Source organism: Neodiprion pinetum, chromosome 5 (assembly GCF_021155775.2).
Source record: "Neodiprion pinetum isolate iyNeoPine1 chromosome 5, iyNeoPine1.2, whole genome shotgun sequence".
Taxonomy (NCBI): Eukaryota; Metazoa; Arthropoda; class Insecta; order Hymenoptera; family Diprionidae; genus Neodiprion; species Neodiprion pinetum.
Genome location: NC_060236.1, coordinates 29989431 through 30009373, shown reverse-complemented (window position 1 = coordinate 30009373; position 19943 = coordinate 29989431). Strand labels below are relative to the sequence as shown.

The 19943-nt window shown below is 34.1% G+C and overlaps 1 protein-coding gene across 14 annotated transcripts; it reads left to right on the top strand.

The window, feature by feature from the left end:
* The first annotated feature begins 1342 nt into the window (after positions 1-1342).
* On the top strand, positions 1343-15913 carry CaMKI (Calcium/calmodulin-dependent protein kinase I). Of its 14 annotated transcripts, none has more exons than XM_046626110.2 (10): positions 1343-1658; positions 3746-3869; positions 4896-5030; positions 7883-7954; positions 11746-11820; positions 12874-13136; positions 13301-13441; positions 13879-14005; positions 14268-14305; positions 14412-15913. In XM_046626110.2, exons 1-10 carry the CDS (start codon positions 1604-1606, stop codon positions 14882-14884), a joined length of 1503 nt encoding a protein of 500 aa, XP_046482066.1. In that variant the 5' UTR covers positions 1343-1603; the 3' UTR covers positions 14885-15913. The 14 variants fall into 14 exon arrangements, with proteins under 14 accessions (XP_046482066.1, XP_046482068.1, XP_046482067.1 ...); XM_046626112.2 differs by having other exon boundaries at positions 1343-1971; positions 3749-3869; XM_046626111.2 differs by having other exon boundaries at positions 1343-1971.
* Positions 15914-19943: the final 4030 nt, after the last annotated feature.

Sequence of the window (19943 nt, the reverse complement as noted above, 5' to 3'; positions counted from 1 at the left end):
TTATAACATATCCTCCAACAGGGGCGGTGAAACACGGTGATATTCTGTTTGGGCCCGTGCGGATGCACGATGAGATTTTTCTTTATTTTTAAAAATTTTTTTTGGCAAAAAGGAAAAAAAAAAATATGCGTAAAGAAATAAGGTCACTACCAGACTAAACGCTGTGTATACTTGTATTTTAAGACAAACTCCGCGTTTTGTAACCGTCGACACGTGGAGAAATTTTTACGTTTTTTATTTTTTAATCCGTCTTCATCACTCATCTATCTTTACGCGTTTGCGTATAATTGAATTTATTCCAATTTTCAATGGTATTCAGTAGTACAGTTGGCGGCTCTCAGGCATGCGTTCGATTTAAAATAAACGAATAAAACGGTACAACATACCTACATCGGTAGATAACAGCTAATTACGACCTTCTAATTTCACGTTACACCTGCCGTTATTATATAGAATTCAAACGGCTGCCAAACTATTGTATAAAACTTGGCGCGCCGTGCGCGCTTCTCTTATCCATTGCACACGCAGCACGCGGAACAATGAGTTATTAACGAATGAATATGCAGGTCAAGTAATGAAATAATTACACGGAATGCAAACTAACGAGAAGTTAAACTATTCGAAAAGTTAAATTTTAAGAGAAAAATAATCGTTTTTACACGATTGTTAATCATAGAATTCGTATATATGCGAAAGATATGTGAAACTACGATTGTATTTCAGCAATACTCCCTACCTTACCGACGCACCGTGCCAGTGAATGTTCAATTCGCTTCCGTATTGCTTCGTCCGTATTACACACGTCGATTGCATAACCAAACGGATTACATAATTGTCCGTTTGAGTGTTTTCCGGTAATATGCCGAAACGAGGATCGTTGCATCAAGATCATAAGAATATATTATACATATAACGCGGTAAAATATAGCAAAGAAAAAAAAACGAATCCAGCGAACTTCCGACGGTCCTGAGAGTCACTGATTTCAAATTTATTGATGAATAAATGATTAGACGTAAATAATACTCGCGTCTTGCAAATGAATTTAATTAAAATCAAGGTGATTGGAACATTAACTCTCTAGCAGGTTCTTGTGAATCACCCTGTACGCATATCGGCGCAGTAACGATTTCTATATCAAATTACTTCAACTATTGACACCGAGCAGCGCCAGTGCGGCAATGCTTCGAATGAGCCAAGACGAAGCGCATTTCAATGAAACAATGTAATCCGTGGTCAAAAACTGTGGCTACAGCGTTATTTTGCCACTACTACCACCACTGCTACCGCCACCACCACTACCACCACCGCCACCACCACTACCACCACCACCACCACCACCTTAGCTGCTTCGTGGCTAATGATCATTGAGTGGTTCAGTAGTGTTTTTCCCCGAGTTTTAAGCAGCTCGTCGGGGACTTTGAAACGGAATAAATTTTCCACTATATACGTCCGCTGCACACTTCGTACCTAAGGCGGTTAAAAAATATTTGCAACATTGCATATCTACGATCGGCTCTGTTGCAGCAAAGGCTATAAGAGATATACATATCTTGCGTCCATAGAGTGCGCGGGGTGTTCATAGATGGTCGAACGGTTTAGTGTATGCAGAAGTGCGGCGTACGAGAGTTAAAAATTGAATGGAAAAACAGATTAGGAAGTAAATAAAACTGTAGTTGAGTAGTTCGATAATAAACGGAATTGATTAAAATTGTTAAAAAAAATTAAAACAATATATATATATATATCGACACGATAATATCTGCGTACGCGCACAAGTAAAATAGGTACCTGACTGCTTGTCGTGCAGTTGTAGGTAATAAGTTGATTTGAAAGTACGAATCGCGAATAAGGATATTATCAAGAACTTGTATAGAAAAATATAACGGCAGAAACTGAAACAAATATCATCGAGGTTCATCAACCAACATCGCAATTTGTATCGCATCATATGCGGAGGAAGCGCGAAAACAGTGAAGTAACAATAATAACAATATTTTCTTTTCGCGTTATATGACCTGAAGTATAATCGTCAGAGGGCAGGGGCAAATGTTTATCAAGACAAATAACAAAAAACAACAACCGAACAACCGGTCATCGAATATAAACGCAACCGATACGAACGTACGTACATACGACTACTTTGTTTCATAGAGTTACAGATATTAGTGAAAACAAAAGATAGAGGTAAAGCAAACGAAATTGCCGGGAAATTCAAACTCTGGGGGAACAAAAAAATAATTATTAGAGAGAAAAGAGAAGAAGAAGAAGAAAAAAAAACAAACACGCACTAACTAGGATATCTGACCGAGGAGGGCGTAAGGCCGTGACCCTGAGCCAGTTTTGCGAACGCAAGACACACTTGTGTTTGCCAAAGTCAGCCGTACTGCACGTTGATCATTACAGTCATCCTTTGGTGATATTATCCCATGTCAAAGTGTGCGTTCGACAGTGAGAGTAAAGAGACACGTAGTTATTATAAAGGAATAAATTAATAAGATATCCGACTCGGTACTCGGTATAGTTGAATTTTACGTCAAGACCGCAAACGAAAGGAAAAAACAAAAGAAAGAGGATCGCCGTTAAGAGAAAAAACAAAAACGACAAACAGAACAACAATTCGTCTCAATCTCGGTTCATCCAAATTTCTATACTTTCGTTATTTTATTTCTCATTCGTTCGTTTGTGTTTTTGTTTTAGCTTTTAATTTTGTCATTTGAATGAACAAGAAAAAAAACCACAACATTTCCGCTCTCTCATTGTTTTAAATTTTTTTTTGTATTCTTTCTCCCCATAATTATCCTCCCGTTATCTATCCCGCGATACCATTTTCACATACGTTGTCAATCCCTACGTTTAATTCCCGACAAATCTGTGATGTCAAAATTTTGTCGTTGAGTAAAAAAAAAATCAACAGATTCATACATAAATTATATGAATACACAAGAATCACATATCGAAGTAAAGACAGATAACTTTTTCATCATCAATCTACACTTTAACCTCTTCCGTCTTTCCCTCTCTCTCTCTCTCTCTTTCTTTTCGCGCTCCGTACACACACACACACACACACGCATATACAAGTGTATGTTATTCATCCTTACGTGCGTAGATAAATTTGGAGACGAAAAAATTTCTAAAAGCATCGAAATCGCGTAGTATCAATCAAACTCGTGTTAATAACATACATAAATCATACCAACAACCAAGTCTCTCGGGTTTTAAGATACATAATTCGCAGTTAATTTCTTGTTCGCTTAAATAATCTCAGCGCGTGTACATCTTGTTCGTTTTTTTTTTTTTTCTTTTTATTATTCCCTCTTCTCTTCCTCTTTTATTGCCCCGTAACATTTCTGAAAATACATTTCCCATTCGTTTCTCATTTTTCGTGAATTTTTTTTCATATTTCTTTAAATTTTTTTTTTCTTTTTTTTTTCACAGCACGTTCCATCGAAAGGAATAATCGTCATTACCTCAAGAGAGAGAGAGAGCGAGAGACAGAGTGAAATCATCGCCTGATACATATCACTCCCACTCCCCCCACCCTCACCCCATCCCCACCACGCCGCCGTTTTCCCCTTCCCATTCCCCGTCCCGGCCAAACCTGCCCCTCGTTTCCCTCCCCTTCACCTCCGTCCCCTCCCGCCCTCCATCTTCCCCCTCTCTTTCGGCCGTCCACCACTCTTTGACACTGTGCGTTATCCTCGGTTGACTCCTGCTGAAATATATTTGTAATCATCCAAAAAGTAGTCACGACGAAGATGCCGCTCTTCGGTAAAAAGGACTCTAGCAAGAAATTGAAAAAGGATGGAAAGGACGAGAGATTGCCGTCGGTTGACGAGAAATACATCCTCAAGGAATTACTCGGAACGTAAGAATATTGAAAATCGTAATTTTACGTAAATTGTGAAATTATAGATTTAACATATTCGGGTTGTCGTTAATGGTGAAAATTTATTCGAACAACAACGTGGATATCGTTTATTTATATTATACGCTCAGGGAACAATTCTATAATCGTATACAAGACGGTTGAACAGCTGGTTAATTTCCCACCTTTTCAACAATGTTGTACAAATATTCGCTACCTATAATGTAATTAACGTATTCGGTTCGGGTTGTTGAAATTTTTAAAATTTTTTCATCTTTCATTACTCAACATTATCGGCAATTTTACTTTTCGTTAGATTTAATTTTTTCTCCCTTTTTTTTTTTTTTTGTTTTGTTTTGCGTTTTCATCCGAGTTTTCTTTTCCATTCCATACTTGTTTTCTATTCTTCCAATAGCTGAATAATCTCATCTCAATTTATTTGTACCCATTCAAACATCGTTTATCCGTGATTTTCTTGTAATTTTTTTTTTTTTGTTTTTCAAACTTCGTATATTCTTTCTATTTTAAATTCTTGGAACACTGTAAAAAATTCTCTGAATCGACCGATCTAAGGCGCAACACTTTGACACCGGTTATATTCCTTTCGCTTCGTCTTACTAATTGCTACATTGAGAAACTTCAAAATTTTCCAAGTTTTGCAATAGAAATAGCAATGAGCTTTATTTCCATTGATAATGTCCCTATTCATTGACGATGATAAACTTCTAAATATAATTTACGCGCAGTCGAATAATGAAACTAATCTTTAGAAATCGTTCCTTTCCTTCTATTCACACGTTTCATTATGACACACACGAGTCTCGATCATTGCGAGACTGAGTTGTTAAAATTTTCGACACTCGACAATCTTTCGACTAAGCATTTATTTACTCTTATCTGTTTATCATTTTCTATTATGCCTGAGCGTTTTGTACAAGGTGCGAATCGTAGCTCGTCGTTGTCCGATTACTATCGCCATTTCTATCATTGGTAAACGTATATTAACAAAGATTGTTTTTCATCCAGGGGAGCGTTTTCCGAGGTCAGATTGGCAGAGAGTAAAGAAAAACCTGGCCAGATGTTTGCCGTGAAGATAATTGACAAGAAGGCGTTGAAGGGTAAAGAAGACTCGTTGGAGAATGAGATAAAGGTGTTACGAAGGTAGGCGTGAAACGGAATTTTTTTTTTCAAAATAGATGAAAAGCAAACAATCGATGTTCAGTAAACTTTAGAACGATTAGGATTCTGTTCACATTTCATCTACTGTATATCTCGATTCAAAACTGGCCAACTGCAATTTTAATTTCAATATTTTATCACAGGATTTGAAGTAAAAAAAATTTAAAAAAAGTAGATATATTTTATTTCCTATACCAGCCAAGCCAAGCGTAATGAAATCTTCCTCTATATATATACACATACACACATATATACATAGTATATATATACATACGCTTTGAATTTTAAAGGAAAAAAATAATTTCTGCATGCTCATTATGCGCGCTTATTATTATTCTTATTCTTATTATTATTATATTTAAACCAATTTCAAGTCGTATTTGCTACGCGTATGCCTTATGTATACTATTACTATATTATACCACTACTGTAATTATTGTGTATATATATATATAGATATATATAAATATTAATATAAATATTTACTATTTTCTTTTTGTATTTAATTAAAGAGGCATCATTTTTTTTTTTCTTTTTTTTTCTTATCTAATGTTAAAACGTTATCGTTATAATACTTTGACATTGTAGAAATGGACTCGGCAATAGAAGCAAGAATGGAACATAAAATTGATTGGTATTTCGGGAGCAAATTAATACCGGCAAGATTGTAAAAAATGACGGCTATAGATTCGAGCTTAGAATATCGTCATGTTCCATTCAGCTTTAAAGTATTTCGAACTGTATGCTATTTGTTCTGATTTATATTTTTATTTTTCAGTTCTTGCGTTGCAAACGAGTTTGTGCCTGTATTCACCAACGACAGGTCGACCCGAACGAAAATGAATTTCTTCTATCTTTCTTGTATCGACTCGATGGACAATTTCAAGTTTCGATTTCAAAATTACTAGAATTGTGCTTGGTCGGTTTAAAGTCGATGTTTTACAGGCGCAACACTGGTTTACGCTATATATTTTATTCGTACGTTGTACGTCATATTTATATTTGGATCGTTCAACCAATTTTCACACACTTTGGTAAATCGCTATCGGATGGGTATTTTGTTTTCTTTGAAATTTGGTCTTGCCACTTTTCAAGATGTACGCAAGCTCGCTAAACGATTCAAAGTTCTTTTTTTGTTCTATCAAGATATTACTTTTTGTTTGAAGATGAAAATTGTAATAATTGGACAAACGAGCTGTTAAATATGGTAGCTTCTTGCGCGTGATAATAAAACCAACAAGCGAGCGGTTTCGAACGAGTGAAAAAAAATCCCCAATCCGATAACAGAGTTGAAAATGTGGTGTTGCTATTGGTTGAAAGTATGACACGTATCTATTATATTATTGGCAGTTGTATACTATTTACATATTGAACATTTGAGTCTCTCTTATTATTAAATGTTGCTGCTCTGTGCATTCGGTAACGCAAATATCTCTGATGGCTGTCGTCTGTCCTTTCGGCGCTAATTTTCTATTTATTTGTTCCGTAACGCTGGATACATATTTTGCATTTATATTTATATATATATCACACAGTCGAAACACGCTGTAGTGTATAGAGATATATATACATATATATGTAGATTTGAGTGAATTATTAAAATATTCATACAGCCTACATATCACATCGAACGATCGATCCATTACTATACAACCCATTGTACACTTTACATTGTCGTCGTGTATCCAACTTAATGTCGTCATTATAAATCCGTTGAAAAACGGTAATTAAAATACTAATAATAATAGTATCGTACTCTTGTTTCAATTCCAAGTGATAGTAATTTCAATCCTAATAGTCAAGTAAAGTAACGTCGCGTGATAAAATCTCGTATCTTGGAGTTTTGAGTAATTAGAAAGTATACATTTAGAAAAATTGTTTAATCACGGGATTGAAAGAAAAGATGGTGAAAACAAATATGGTTTGAGAACAGAACGCTGCGAAAAGATTTGAACAGAAACAAGGAAATTGCATAGTATGCAATCGTGTGATCGTTACTACGAACGTCTATCGTATTAAGAACGACTCGTTAGTAGCAGACACTTCCAAAAACTTTTCTGTATCACTATTGGTAATCTGTACCTTTGTAATTTATACCAACTCTATCTTTCTTTCTTTCCACCTGAAAGTTTCGTAATGCGATACTTTGTTGACTGTAACGTTGAAAAATAGATCGTTTAACTTATCGTTCTGGGAAAAACGAGAGAGAAAAAATGTTGACAAATGAATATTTCTTACTCAGAGGTGATTAGGTAGTACAAGCAATCACGTGGGCAATAACGATTCTTGGATCAATTAGAACGTCTAGCAAAATTCCGAAAAGCTTCTTGCTCGAGGGAGTAACTTACACCTCAAACGTTCTAAACGTTGTTTTCCGTTGACGCAAATTAACGACATAACTAAAAATAGTAACGGAAATCGAACACCCGCGATTTAATTGGCAATAAAAACGACGTGGACGGAAATTCGCAAAACAAGTGTCGAATATCAGAGTGAAAAAGACGACATTTTAAAACGTCAAGATTACCAGGGCGAGCTGAAATCCGAGGCAAATCGCGACTCGGAAATTCGCGATAATCGTCAGGAATATTTTAAACCGTGTATACCGGAAAATGTTTATACTCGTATTTTCGTCTTCCATTCCACGAAAATCGGATCCGAGTTTAAGCAAAAACACCTTCAAAACGGCCTCGCCAATGAGCAACAAGTAATTCAGGATCGTGCAGAAAAATAAAATAAAATCTAAAGGCAGTGAGTTCTCTTCGCTGAATCAGTGCTCCGTACGCCCAAATGTATAATTCGTGATTGTGTATGGTGTTATTGTTAATTCGTAGGTTCAGTGAAACAGTGAAACCACACAGCGGTGGTGGACCGTTCAAGTCGGATAATAGTGGCGAGACGGGATGGTAAGTGCGCCCTCTAAAACGGGGAAAAAATGCTGCACAATATTGCAGCGCCTACCCTTACTCTATTTATCTGTATCATTTTGAATTAATATATTGCATACATATATATATATGTATACATACACACAGATGTGAATCGCATAATATACGCGGGTGTTAAGGTGGTCCTTATTCAGGGTGTTGACGAATTTTTGCCAGATCATCCCCCAAATCAACTTTAAATAATTCGAAAACAATCGCCTAATTTTTTCAGACTTTTACACCGAATCTAAGATAGTCCGCATTGTGATCGAAGTTTCTTATGGAAATTAACATGGGTAAAACTTTTTTCTCGGTATACATTTTATTGCAAGAGTAATAATGTTCCAAGTAATCTGTAAACCGCGAGGTTTTGGTAAAGAATTAGTGCTACTATTTGGGAAAAAATACACATCGTCGTTCCAGGCAATCTAGACGAATTGCACAACCTCAAAACCTGACTATTTTTTTTTTTATTCAGAGGAAGTGCAATTCGTCTACATTGCCTCGTACGATGATGTGTATTATTTTTTTTCATATAGTATCACTAACGCCGACTAAAACCTCGCGGTTAAAGATTTTTTGGAACATTATTACTTTCACGATAAAATATATAGTGCGAAAAAAAGTTTTTCCCATGTCACTTCCATAAGAAACTTCGATCGAACTTGCTGTAAGAATCTGAAAAAATTTGGCGACTCTTTTTAAATGATTTAAAATTGATTTCAGTGATGGGGCGGTAAAAATTCGTCAACATCCTAAACAAGGACCACCCTAGTAGGTGTATATATATATGTATAAATATATTATGTCAACACACGCTACATTCACGATATTATACATTATAATACATATTTCTTAGCTTCGTACACATTCACATTATTTATATCTCAATGTGACTCTTTCTTTCTTTCGCTCTCTCTCTCTCTCACTATTTTTCTCCCCTTCCTCTCAAACGGTTTCGACAACTACATTTGTCGCTAAACTCAATAATCGTTTGCGTTTGACAGCTGTTTTTTTTTTTTTTTTTCAAATTTTCTCACCGTCGTCTGCTATGAAATGAAAAAGAATAAACCTAATCTAACTTTTCTGTCAATTTTAATTCAACGGAGACACATTTTTGTCGTATCAAGCTTTATAAAGCAAGATTCTCCGAGCGATCGTTTGTTTCTCAATCGAATCGACAAACTTGTCAAGCAGACGATTAAACGATGTGCGAGAGAAGAGAAATTACAGCGAACAATATCGAATGTAAATTTTCTCATTGAAAACTTGGTTCGGATTTGCTTGAATAAAATACAGAGTATCATGAACGTACATAAAATGAATTTTCAACATCAACGCACGGCAAACATTTTCACACTCGAAATAATAGCATGCGGGAATAATTCATCTTCATCGTATTATTAAGTCACATTTACCATGGATATTCACTTGGGATATTAATAGTAATAATAACAATATTGAATACAAACACATGGGTATGTTCACCGCAAATGAATATAGAATAAAAGGGAAATTAAATAAAAAAAAAAAGAAATGAAATAAAGTTTCTCGCCCGGCGTTCGTTTAGTTCTTGAATTGAAACGACGTGTAGAGATTAGAAGTAAAATTTACCTCTTATCATCCAAACACCTATCCTACTCTATGCAACTACATAAATTTTGTCACTTTCATCGCTATAATTTGAATGAAAAATTTTTAAAACTATCTAAACACCGTAGTTGCATGATGCACATTTAAAGCGTTCACTTATTTACAAACAATTTTTCCCAACGCTTTTGTAATCTCGTAAAGGACGATCAAAGCTAGGTACGTCAGAAAATAAGAAAGTCATTCTGTTTAAATTTGCAAAATTAAACGAATTTTTACCAATAAAATATACCGACGCTCGTTTGCAAATATCAGATACCCGCATTATCGATAACAATTATCCGATACTGATGACAAACACCAGTTTCCAACGCGGAAGACTCAACTCAGGGAAAGTATTTATATTTTAGTGAGAAAGATCGTTAAATCTTCTCCAAGAAAAATAATGTAGACGACAAAATCCAAGCTCTTCGTCCCCCTTTTTCTACAAATTCATGAATGAATCGTACATACACCGACAAACGATGAGTCTTGTTTTTTCCATACACCTGAATCGAATACTTAATACACAAAATCACTTACGATTAGTTAACTGCTTCTGTTGTCTCGTCTCTGTCTGCGTAAGCACTCTGCGATAGCTGGGCATGCAGTCTGTAATGAATGAAAATGCGTTAATACCGGTTAGAAGTAAAACGAATGGGAAAATAAAGGTTTAACCAGCTCGACTCCATTCCACTATATAAATCTACATGCCTTACGGGTTTATCGATCAAATGCCGAAAGAATATGAATATTGAAAACTGTGCAAAGAATTTAGTATTTAATCAACGTTTTTATACTCGGTTAAATGAGAATAACGGGAAAATTTTGGTTCGCCAAACTGTTGTTTCGAACCGCTATTGTAGAGAAACCGCCGGATCGACTGATTGTGAAAGGACAAGAAAAATAAAAAATTATCATCGATCAAAGCCATTTCATAAAATTAAAATTTTCAGATGAAACGCGATTCGATGCTACTTTTTAATGACAAAATTGGCAAAATATTACATGATTCTCTGCTGAGTGCGGATGTAGAAATTTGATAAATAATATTTGAAAATTCATTAAAAATCGATTAAAAATTAATTACAACTCAATTAGTAGGGTACGCGACGAACAAGATATCTCTTTCACAAGTTGAATTAAACGTGTTTCCTTTATTCTGGATTCCTCTCTCTCTTTTCCGTAAACTAAAAATGATTATGACATTATGGCATCCGCGCTCAGGCTTTGAAGTTGTCTATTACATAATACGTTCGTTTTTCATTTACAAGCTATCTGTCAGAAACTTTCTATTCTGGTATATTCCGATTTTGCGCCAAGTAAACAAGATTACAAATTTTTAGGTAACTCGAAATAAGAAAATTTGCAGAAATAAAAAAAAAGAAGGAAAAAAAAAAATGTACCAATAAGACGAAAGTAAAAAGAGATATTATCTCAGAATATTTCCTTTGACCGTCTAAATGTAAAGTTTATGTGTATTCAACGCATCGCTTAATTGTTATCTGTGTGTCTGTGCCAGTACCGTTTCTATTACAATTATTATTATTAAAATTATTATCATTAATTTTATTGTTATTATCACTATTGTATTATTTTTTGTTCCCACCATGTACTAGCTTTCAGTTATAATTTTTCTTCTTACCGCTGATTATTCTGGATTAAAACAATGTGTTCTATAGAACGAACTATCATTTGACTATTGCGTGTAACGATATTCAGACGATACTATGTGTTACAGGTTTTGGGGCATCTATCAACAATGTGTTAACAAAATTGGCCATATATCGATTGATAAATACATTGTTTTACTGCATTTATAAATGTGTGTAATTATCGATTTATTTGTGTTCACCACGCGACGATTGTAAGAGTATATTTGAAAAACCGTAATATCTTTTCGGGGAAAAATTTCCAAGACAATTTGCCAATTGAGTAATCTAGACGTACTCAAAAATCAGGTACGACGATTCAGTTCCGAACAGAATACATTGTTTTTCTTTACACTCTTACATCGTTGCCAAAGGGTTGCATGTAGATGGAGGTATATGTGTACCAGTGATAGCATGAAAGAAAAAGGGTTACATAATTGAGCATAGACACAAACGTATCGTCACTCAGAAATAACTCCATTGTTACAGGCTGACCCACCCGAACATTGTGCAGCTTTTGGAAACGTTCGAAGACAAGCACAAGGTCTACTTGGTAATGGAGTTGTAAGTGCAGTTGTAATAATGCGTTACCCGTAAACCCAGAGTCTTGTCGCGCGTTGTAATATCTAACGTCAAAAAAGAATATATCCCAACGTTTACTAGATTACCTCATGGACAGAAAATTTCTGGAACCATTGCTCGCAGTATTTTTCTGTTCTCCAATATGAAACACAAACAGCATGACCAATTGTGCTTTCTAACACTTTGAGTTACACATTATTGTACCTAGTCAACTTTTATAACAAGATAGTATTCTCTGGTTTTTGGGGTCGCTGATTACAAATATGAAAGCAAATTTAAAAAATTCGAGATAGCGGATCCAATATGGCGGATGAAAATTTCAAATTTGATCGTGTCCGGATACAAAAACTCTATGCACGGGATTTTGAGGTCAATAAGTGGATTCGCCATTCCGAGTTTTCAAAATGTGATTTCATATTCGTCATCAGCGACCCCAAAAACCCCTGGACAAAGTTTTTTTCTCCAAATTCGATCGAATTTGAAATTTTCGTCAGCGATATTGGATCCGCCATCTTGAGTTATTAAAATCCGATTTCAAATTTGTAATCAGCGACCCCAAGAACTTTTAATTTAGGTAAAACATATATATGTGAAAAGGGCATTGAAAATCTTGAGCATTGAAAATCTGTTAGTATACTATTAAAAATAGCAAAACACTGCAAAGAAATATGTTGAAAACTTCTCTAAGTATACAAAAAACGAATATAAAATAAGTGATAAGAATAGTTTTCACTATGACTCAAAGAGATAATGAAAGTCATTAACTAACGTTAGTAAAAATTTGACAATTCTCTGAAAGCAATGGACATACGTGACATACAAGACGTGTTGTACCGACCAATGTTCCCTGTAAATGTTGCGCTTAGAATAACAATGTCACATTCTCAAATGTAGATCAGAACGTTTGTCAGAATCGATATTGTAGCTTGAAGTTAAATTTTAATCAAAAACATATTAGGCTCTGGGTGTGACCGTCGAGTTGTCTGAAAATTGAAACACGACGGTTCGCGTCATGTATTTTATCGCATATCTTAGGGTCACCGGGGGAGAACTCTTCGACAGAATTGTAGAGAAAGGTTCTTACACAGAGAAAGACGCTTCCGGTCTTATACGACAAGTGCTCGAAGCAGTCGACTACATGCACGAGCAGGGTGTCGTTCACAGAGATCTGAAACCTGAGAATCTCCTCTACTACAGTCCGGACGAAGACAGTAAAATCATGATCAGTGACTTTGGCCTATCGAAGATGGAGGATTCCGGAATAATGGCAACGGCCTGCGGCACGCCTGGTTATGTCGGTACGTTTGAGAAATCTTGGACAATTTGAATTAATGTAAAAGATTTTCAGATCGCTTTTGACTGTAACAACGATTAACTCAAACCGTTGGAACGGGTCTGCGATCCATGTTCGATAAGTTGAAGGAAATCGGCACAAAATTCATAAAATCTCTTTTGTTTTCAGCACCGGAGGTATTGGCGCAAAAGCCATACGGCAAAGCCGTAGACGTATGGAGCATAGGTGTGATATCTTATATTCTATTGTGCGGATATCCACCGTTCTACGACGAGAACGACGCCAATCTGTTCGCCCAGATACTACGAGGTAATAGAGAGTGGTATACGGATTGACGAAAGACTCACCTAATGAACGATAAGAAAATTCATTTACAATTTCAGATGATTGCTCGATCAATAATCATTCTTTGTACACTAATCACTCATGGTTTTACTGATAACGATTAATCAAAAGTTTAATAATGTAAGCGCTTCGTTCCATTAATTTTTAAAACAAAAAAACATTGCGCATGTTCACGTGTGTTTGATAACAAAAGAAAACGTTTTTTTTTCGAATTACTTTGATATTTCTGTCCGTCCCAGTGATTACGTTTTGTTCTTGTCTTTTTTCTTTTACTCCTCTTGTATTATAAGTGTTATCTTCAAATTTTCCTTTTCTCTAACTTCGATCTCTATTTTCTGACCAAAATTTAACGAGATTAGCAATTACAAGCTTATAGCAACGAGCTAACCAGACTGTTGTAGGTGAATTTGAGTTCGATTCGCCGTACTGGGATGACATTAGCGACTCTGCAAAGGATTTCATTAAGAAATTGATGTGCGTTAACGTCGACGAACGATACACCTGCAAACAGGCACTGGCGCACCCTTGGTAAGTCAAAAAGAAAAGGTTTATATAAAAAAAAGAAAGAATCACAAAACAATATATTAAGCGTACCGATAAATTGACATGTATCGCAAAAATCAGCCCAACAAAGTAAATCAACTTGGCAAAACTAACCAAAAGTTAATAACTGGCCAAAAAGTAACCTTAAATTCTCAGCACGCCAGACACCCGTCGTTGTTCAATAGAGGCACGTATTCTCACCATCCCAAAGTAATCGTGAAACTTGGTAAAATAATAATAATTTCAGGATATCCGGAAACGCGGCGAGCAATAAAAATATCCATGGTACTGTATCGGAACAACTTAAAAAGAACTTTGCCAAGTCAAGGTGGAAGGTGAGTAATGTTGACAAGTTGATTAAAATGCTGATAAGTATATGTTTGCTCGCCAGGCCCGGTAGGAATGTCTCCCTGTTGTCTCATGGTTGCAGCAAGCGTATCACGCGACTACGGTCATCCGTCAGATGCAACGGCTAGCGCTCAACAGTGGCCTTCAGCAGCAGAAGGGTGTCCAAGGTTCGACCGGCCTTTCCTCCAGTGGAAGCAATTCAACGCAGCAGCGCCAAGACCCATCGTCCGTCAGTCCAAATATAAATCGTCATCAACAACAGCACAGAGCTCCGTTAGGACAGTCGACAAATTACAACTGAAGCCAATGCTGGAGGAGGTACAACAATCTAATGTCGTACCAGCTTTGTTGGTTCTGGCGACTCCAGTGACACCGTTATCTCTAAACGACTCTAAGATATATCACCGTAGTAAACGCTTCAAGTTGTTATGGTGCAGCACGCGAAGCGCTCTCTCAACATTGTTTCCAGCGAAAATATCGCATCTTAGAAAACATAAGAAGTGTAAAAAGAGTTGAACGTCTAACTTCGAACAATGTATGTTCGATTCATTCTGTTTGTTCTACATTCAATACATATAGGTACACATATATATATATGTATGTATATATACATAAATACATATATATATATATATGTATATTTTTTCTTTCAATCTGGATCTGATTTTTTCGAACAAAAATATCGCGACGACTTTTTCAAAGCGATTGGGCCGAAATATCAAAATCTTCTATCGTTGATTTGGAAAAGAAGAAACAAAAAAAAAACAGTATCGATGCGGTTGAAAAAAAATTAATCAATTGCTTGTCATTGTTGCAAGTTTAAGGGGAGCATTAAAAATTCAAGCGACCAATGATATAAATACATATACGCTTTCTACGAGATCTGATTAATGAAAATGAATAAGAAAAGCATACAAGTGATAATAATTGAAGGAAGAAACTTGTATTATCTTTATCTTGACGTTTTTCTCGAGCATAATGTCACTAATGATTTAAGTTATCTCTGTTCTTTTGTTTGTTTATAAATAATATATAAATATAGACATATAAATAAATAAATAAATATATATATATATACATGCAAATATAATATCTTCCACGTAATGCTTATGAGGAGAAACTGATTTCGATAAAACTAGATAAAATAATAATAATAATAATAATAATAATAATTCAAATAAAACAAAATCAAGGCTGGTTAAATTATTGTCAGTCTTTTTAAATGCAAAATTCAAGCATTCATGATAACTCTCTTTTGGTCACGGTGTCAACTAAATGATGAATAAATTAAAAGTATAATAATAAATCAAAATAAATGAACAAATAAATAAATTTACAAAATATCGCGTCCCTGGCCGGACGAAAGATAAAATGTGTTTTATTATCTTTATCACGTGGAAAAACTGCGCTCAATTATTGCTAAGAATTACACCTCTTTATATACTTACAAACACTTTCTGGCCCAGTAGAAGAGATAGAAATAAAAAAAAAATAAAAAATAAAGAATAACTCAATTATCGATCCTCAAAACGATACAATTGTACGCAAAAATTTCAGTTGCAATTTTTAAATTCTAAAGCACACGAAATGATTTGTTCGTTCCTTTTTTCGGAAACGCGATATCGTACTAATATCGACATATATATATATATATATATATATATATATATATACACGTATTGACACGAGTTTATTAAAAGAAAATGAAGTGAAATATCGGTCGGTAAGATAGCAAATAAATAGGCAAGTTAAAAGAAAGAAGGTACGCAGCTTGAACACGTGAATTTGTTTCTAATTCAAAAACTGTGTCAAGTACGTTTTTTAAAACTCAACTACCAATGCGAAATTGTACTTTAAACAAAGCGACAGCATTAGACTCAGCGATTTTCAAAAAAAATGCAGTCGAGCTGCGTACATGTTCTCTTAAAAGTAGTTACGTATTTCAACGATAAAAACGATGACGTTTAAAAGATCTGTAGATTTTGTGGTAAACAATTAATGATTTCCTAGTTATTATTATTATTATTACTTCTACTTTCATAAATATAAGAATAATCACTGTTGTTATTATTATTATTAACATTATTTGATGATACAGACTTACTTGTTACTTAAAGAGTAGAAAGGATGAAAGAAAAAAGGAAAGTGATCGTAAATGTCGACAAGTCGTTACTTATAAACGTCATTCGCAATGCGACACATAATAAGGCCTCCACGCTATACTTTATTGTATAATATTAATTAGTAAATAATTCTATAACCTGCGCACAAACTATTTGCAAGACAACTAGAAGTGCACCAATTTACGGCGTGCGCACACACCTAATATTAAATATACGAACACCGTGTGAAGTCGGCAGAAAATACTGACTTTCATTTTTACTTAGTGCTTATTAATTCTTTTTTATTGAAAATTAATATGCGATAGTGGTGATAAATTTCTCTCTCGACTCTCTGTTCGGCTCACTTTTTTATTTATGTTGGTCGTTCTGTATATTAGCGGCATTCGGAGAACGTTCAGACCATAAACAGCGAAATCTACTTCGTCTGTAATACGAGATTAGTTGTATTACTACTCGAATGAAAAGTTTTTCAAAGGTCTGCGTATTCCTTCTTAACACGACACTGCTCTGCATGCAAAACTGTTTAAACGTACCTGGCATATTGCATATTGTGCGATGCGAATAACATGTCTCAATTTAAATATGAAGAACTCTTCTTGTTCATCGTTAAGCTTCGTTTCCGAGTAAAATTTACCTCTTTGAAACATGAGAACGAGCTTTGACGCAATGCATCTATACAAAACAGTTAATCCGTGAATCGATTAATGATAATCAACTGCACGATTATCCCAATATTAACCTGATGTCATTATGATTATTGTTCATTTATTATTTTCAAAAACGAATAGAATTCTTTTGTGAGAGAAACACGGACAAAGACAAAAAAAATTACGAATGATTGGTGAAAAGGTGGATAAAAAAATAAATAAAATAAATCGATATATAAATGAATAACTATATTATATAAATTGAATGGCGTTATAAATTTTGAATATAATAGTTTATAGAGAGTACACTTGTATATGTATGGGAAATTCCGTGCCAATTTAAATTGGGAGTTGTCAGTTTTGTTGTTTTGTTCTTTATTTTAATTTTTTTTTTTCCATTTTTTCTTTTTCTGCTCATTATTGCATAACAATAATAATAATACTTCAGTGGGGAAAAAACCAACTAAAATGTTTTTATTTTTATTTATTCATTGTTCTTACGCATCGCACAATTGACAAGACACTCACAGGTAAATAAAAAATGCAAAAAAGAAATTAACAAGCAAACTTGGGGGGGGATACTAGTAAATTACTGTTGCCAAAAAATAACATGAAGAAAAAGTATTAAATTCAGAATTTGAAAGATTACGAAATGCGTAATAAGACCCAAATGAAATCAGTCTGGAAGATCCTGTATATACGTACCCAAAGTATGTGTACAAAGAAATATTAAAAATTATTTTGATATTTTTTTCAAATTAAACTTGTTAAACTTTTCGCGCAAATGAAGTAACCGTTGGGGGGGGGGGGGGGGAGGCTAAAATAAATATGTAAATATGAATAAATAAAGATATTTGATGAAAAATAAAATGTTTATAATAACGGAAGGACCGAGAAAAGAATATATATATATATATATTATGCTCGTTTTAATAACTTTTACGTTCGCACTTTTCTCCGTAGATAATATAACAACAATAATTTATATACATATAAATATGTATATAAAGATCAATGCATTATACGTATAACGATAGTAATAATAATGATAATTGTTATTAAGTATAACGTAAAAGATATATATATATATATATATATTAACAGAAGAAGAAAAAAAGAAAAAAAAAAAAAAAATTGTAAGTGCAGCTGATTAAAAGTTTGCAATTTTGATTTTGATTTTTGCTATTCAATACAAACGGATCATAGCACGCAGTTATATTAATTAAGAGCCTACCACTACAGTGGACGCAGATATTTTTACGTAGATGTATAGAATATCAACTGTTCTTGTTATAAAACGATAACAATTATATCGTGTATATATATATCTCTCTCTCTCTCTGTCTCTCTTTCTCGAGCTAACTGCAAATATTAAATCTTATGGGTGGGAGTAAAAGTATAGAAAGATCAAAAAATAGAAGGAGCATAATGTTGAATTTTTTAAGAAGCAAAAACTTAATTCAGAGAATTTTTAAAGTTTTGGCAAGCCGAAGTACGGAGAAGTAAAACGATAAAAAGGACAGAATATAGAATGCCAAAATATAGAATCGTCAGAATTTTTCTCAATAATATGAAATCGTTTACAGATTTTAGATTCTGTGATTCTACGCTTGACCTTTCTGACTTTACGACTTTCTATATTTTTAATTTTCCATACTTGAATGTTCTAAATTTTAATAACGCTACGAATTAAATTTTCACGTCTTTGAAAATTCGATATTTTTTTCCTTCTACCAATCCGCCGTTCTATTATTTCATCACCACCCACCCAATCTTATTCACAAAAATATTCTCCACTCCCAACTATTACCGCTAACTACTATTGCTAACCAATGTGAAAAGAATCTTTTAAATCAAACGATTTTCTTGATGGTAATTCATCGAATCGTCAAGAATTGAATTACCTATACATACTTATATGTATATGTATAGATAAATCGATGTCTCTATATATATATATTTATATGCATTTATGTATATGTACATAGAAATACCTGACTTTAATTATGCTATATACATATATACATACGTATATAATTTTTAATTCAACGATATATCCAAAAATAATGTACTTGTACACATTATACACGCAAACAAACACACATACACACCACACATATGTGTACATATGTTGTTTACGGGACACTATTTCATAAATAATAATGATGATGATGATGATGATGATGATGATGATGATGATGATGATGTTCAAGTAACCAGATCATTAAAGAATGAAATAAATAAATATCATTGATTTATAGGAAAATTAATGAGGTTGAAGTTAGTAACGCTGACGTAATGAAACATCGAAGTAAAAACCATCATTCTGCAACTTTTAGAATATATTTCGGCAAGTTCAATTTGGAAAACGTGCGTTTGTTACAAGATTGAAGTACGTAACGTTGTCCTAACGAAACATCGTGCAAAAATCACTATTTTCTTATTTTCACAACTTTCAAGGAACTAATATTTCAAAATACCGAGTACGTCTTGTTATATTACAGTTCACTGAATTTCAAACAATTCGAAAATCGCAAAATGACGGTATTTCCCAGGTATGAATCGTTACGATAACGTTACTAGCATTAACACGATTGTTTGTCAACGATATATCACGATCTACCAAATCTCTGATGTTTCTGAAGTAGCGAAGAAAATAATTCTTCCAATTACGCATTGTTACCATAAAGTTACGAATATGAACTTTACGATAACGCCAAGAAAATAAGAAAGAACGATAAGGAAAAACAGAAAAACATTGCCTCCTCTAATTGTCGTCAACAATTTGTTAAGCGAGTCACCTTG

Excerpts from the sequence above, each read along its gene's own strand:
- CaMKI (XM_046626110.2), top strand. The coding sequence starts at position 1,604 with ATGCAGAAGTGCGGCGTACGAGAGTTAAAAATTGAATGGAAAAACAGA. Across the intron at positions 1,659-3,745 it reads ATGGAAAAACAGATTAGGAA|TAGTCACGACGAAGATGCCG; the intron begins GTAAATAAAACT and ends TCATCCAAAAAG. Across the intron at positions 11,821-12,873 it reads GTCTACTTGGTAATGGAGTT|GGTCACCGGGGGAGAACTCT; the intron begins GTAAGTGCAGTT and ends CGCATATCTTAG.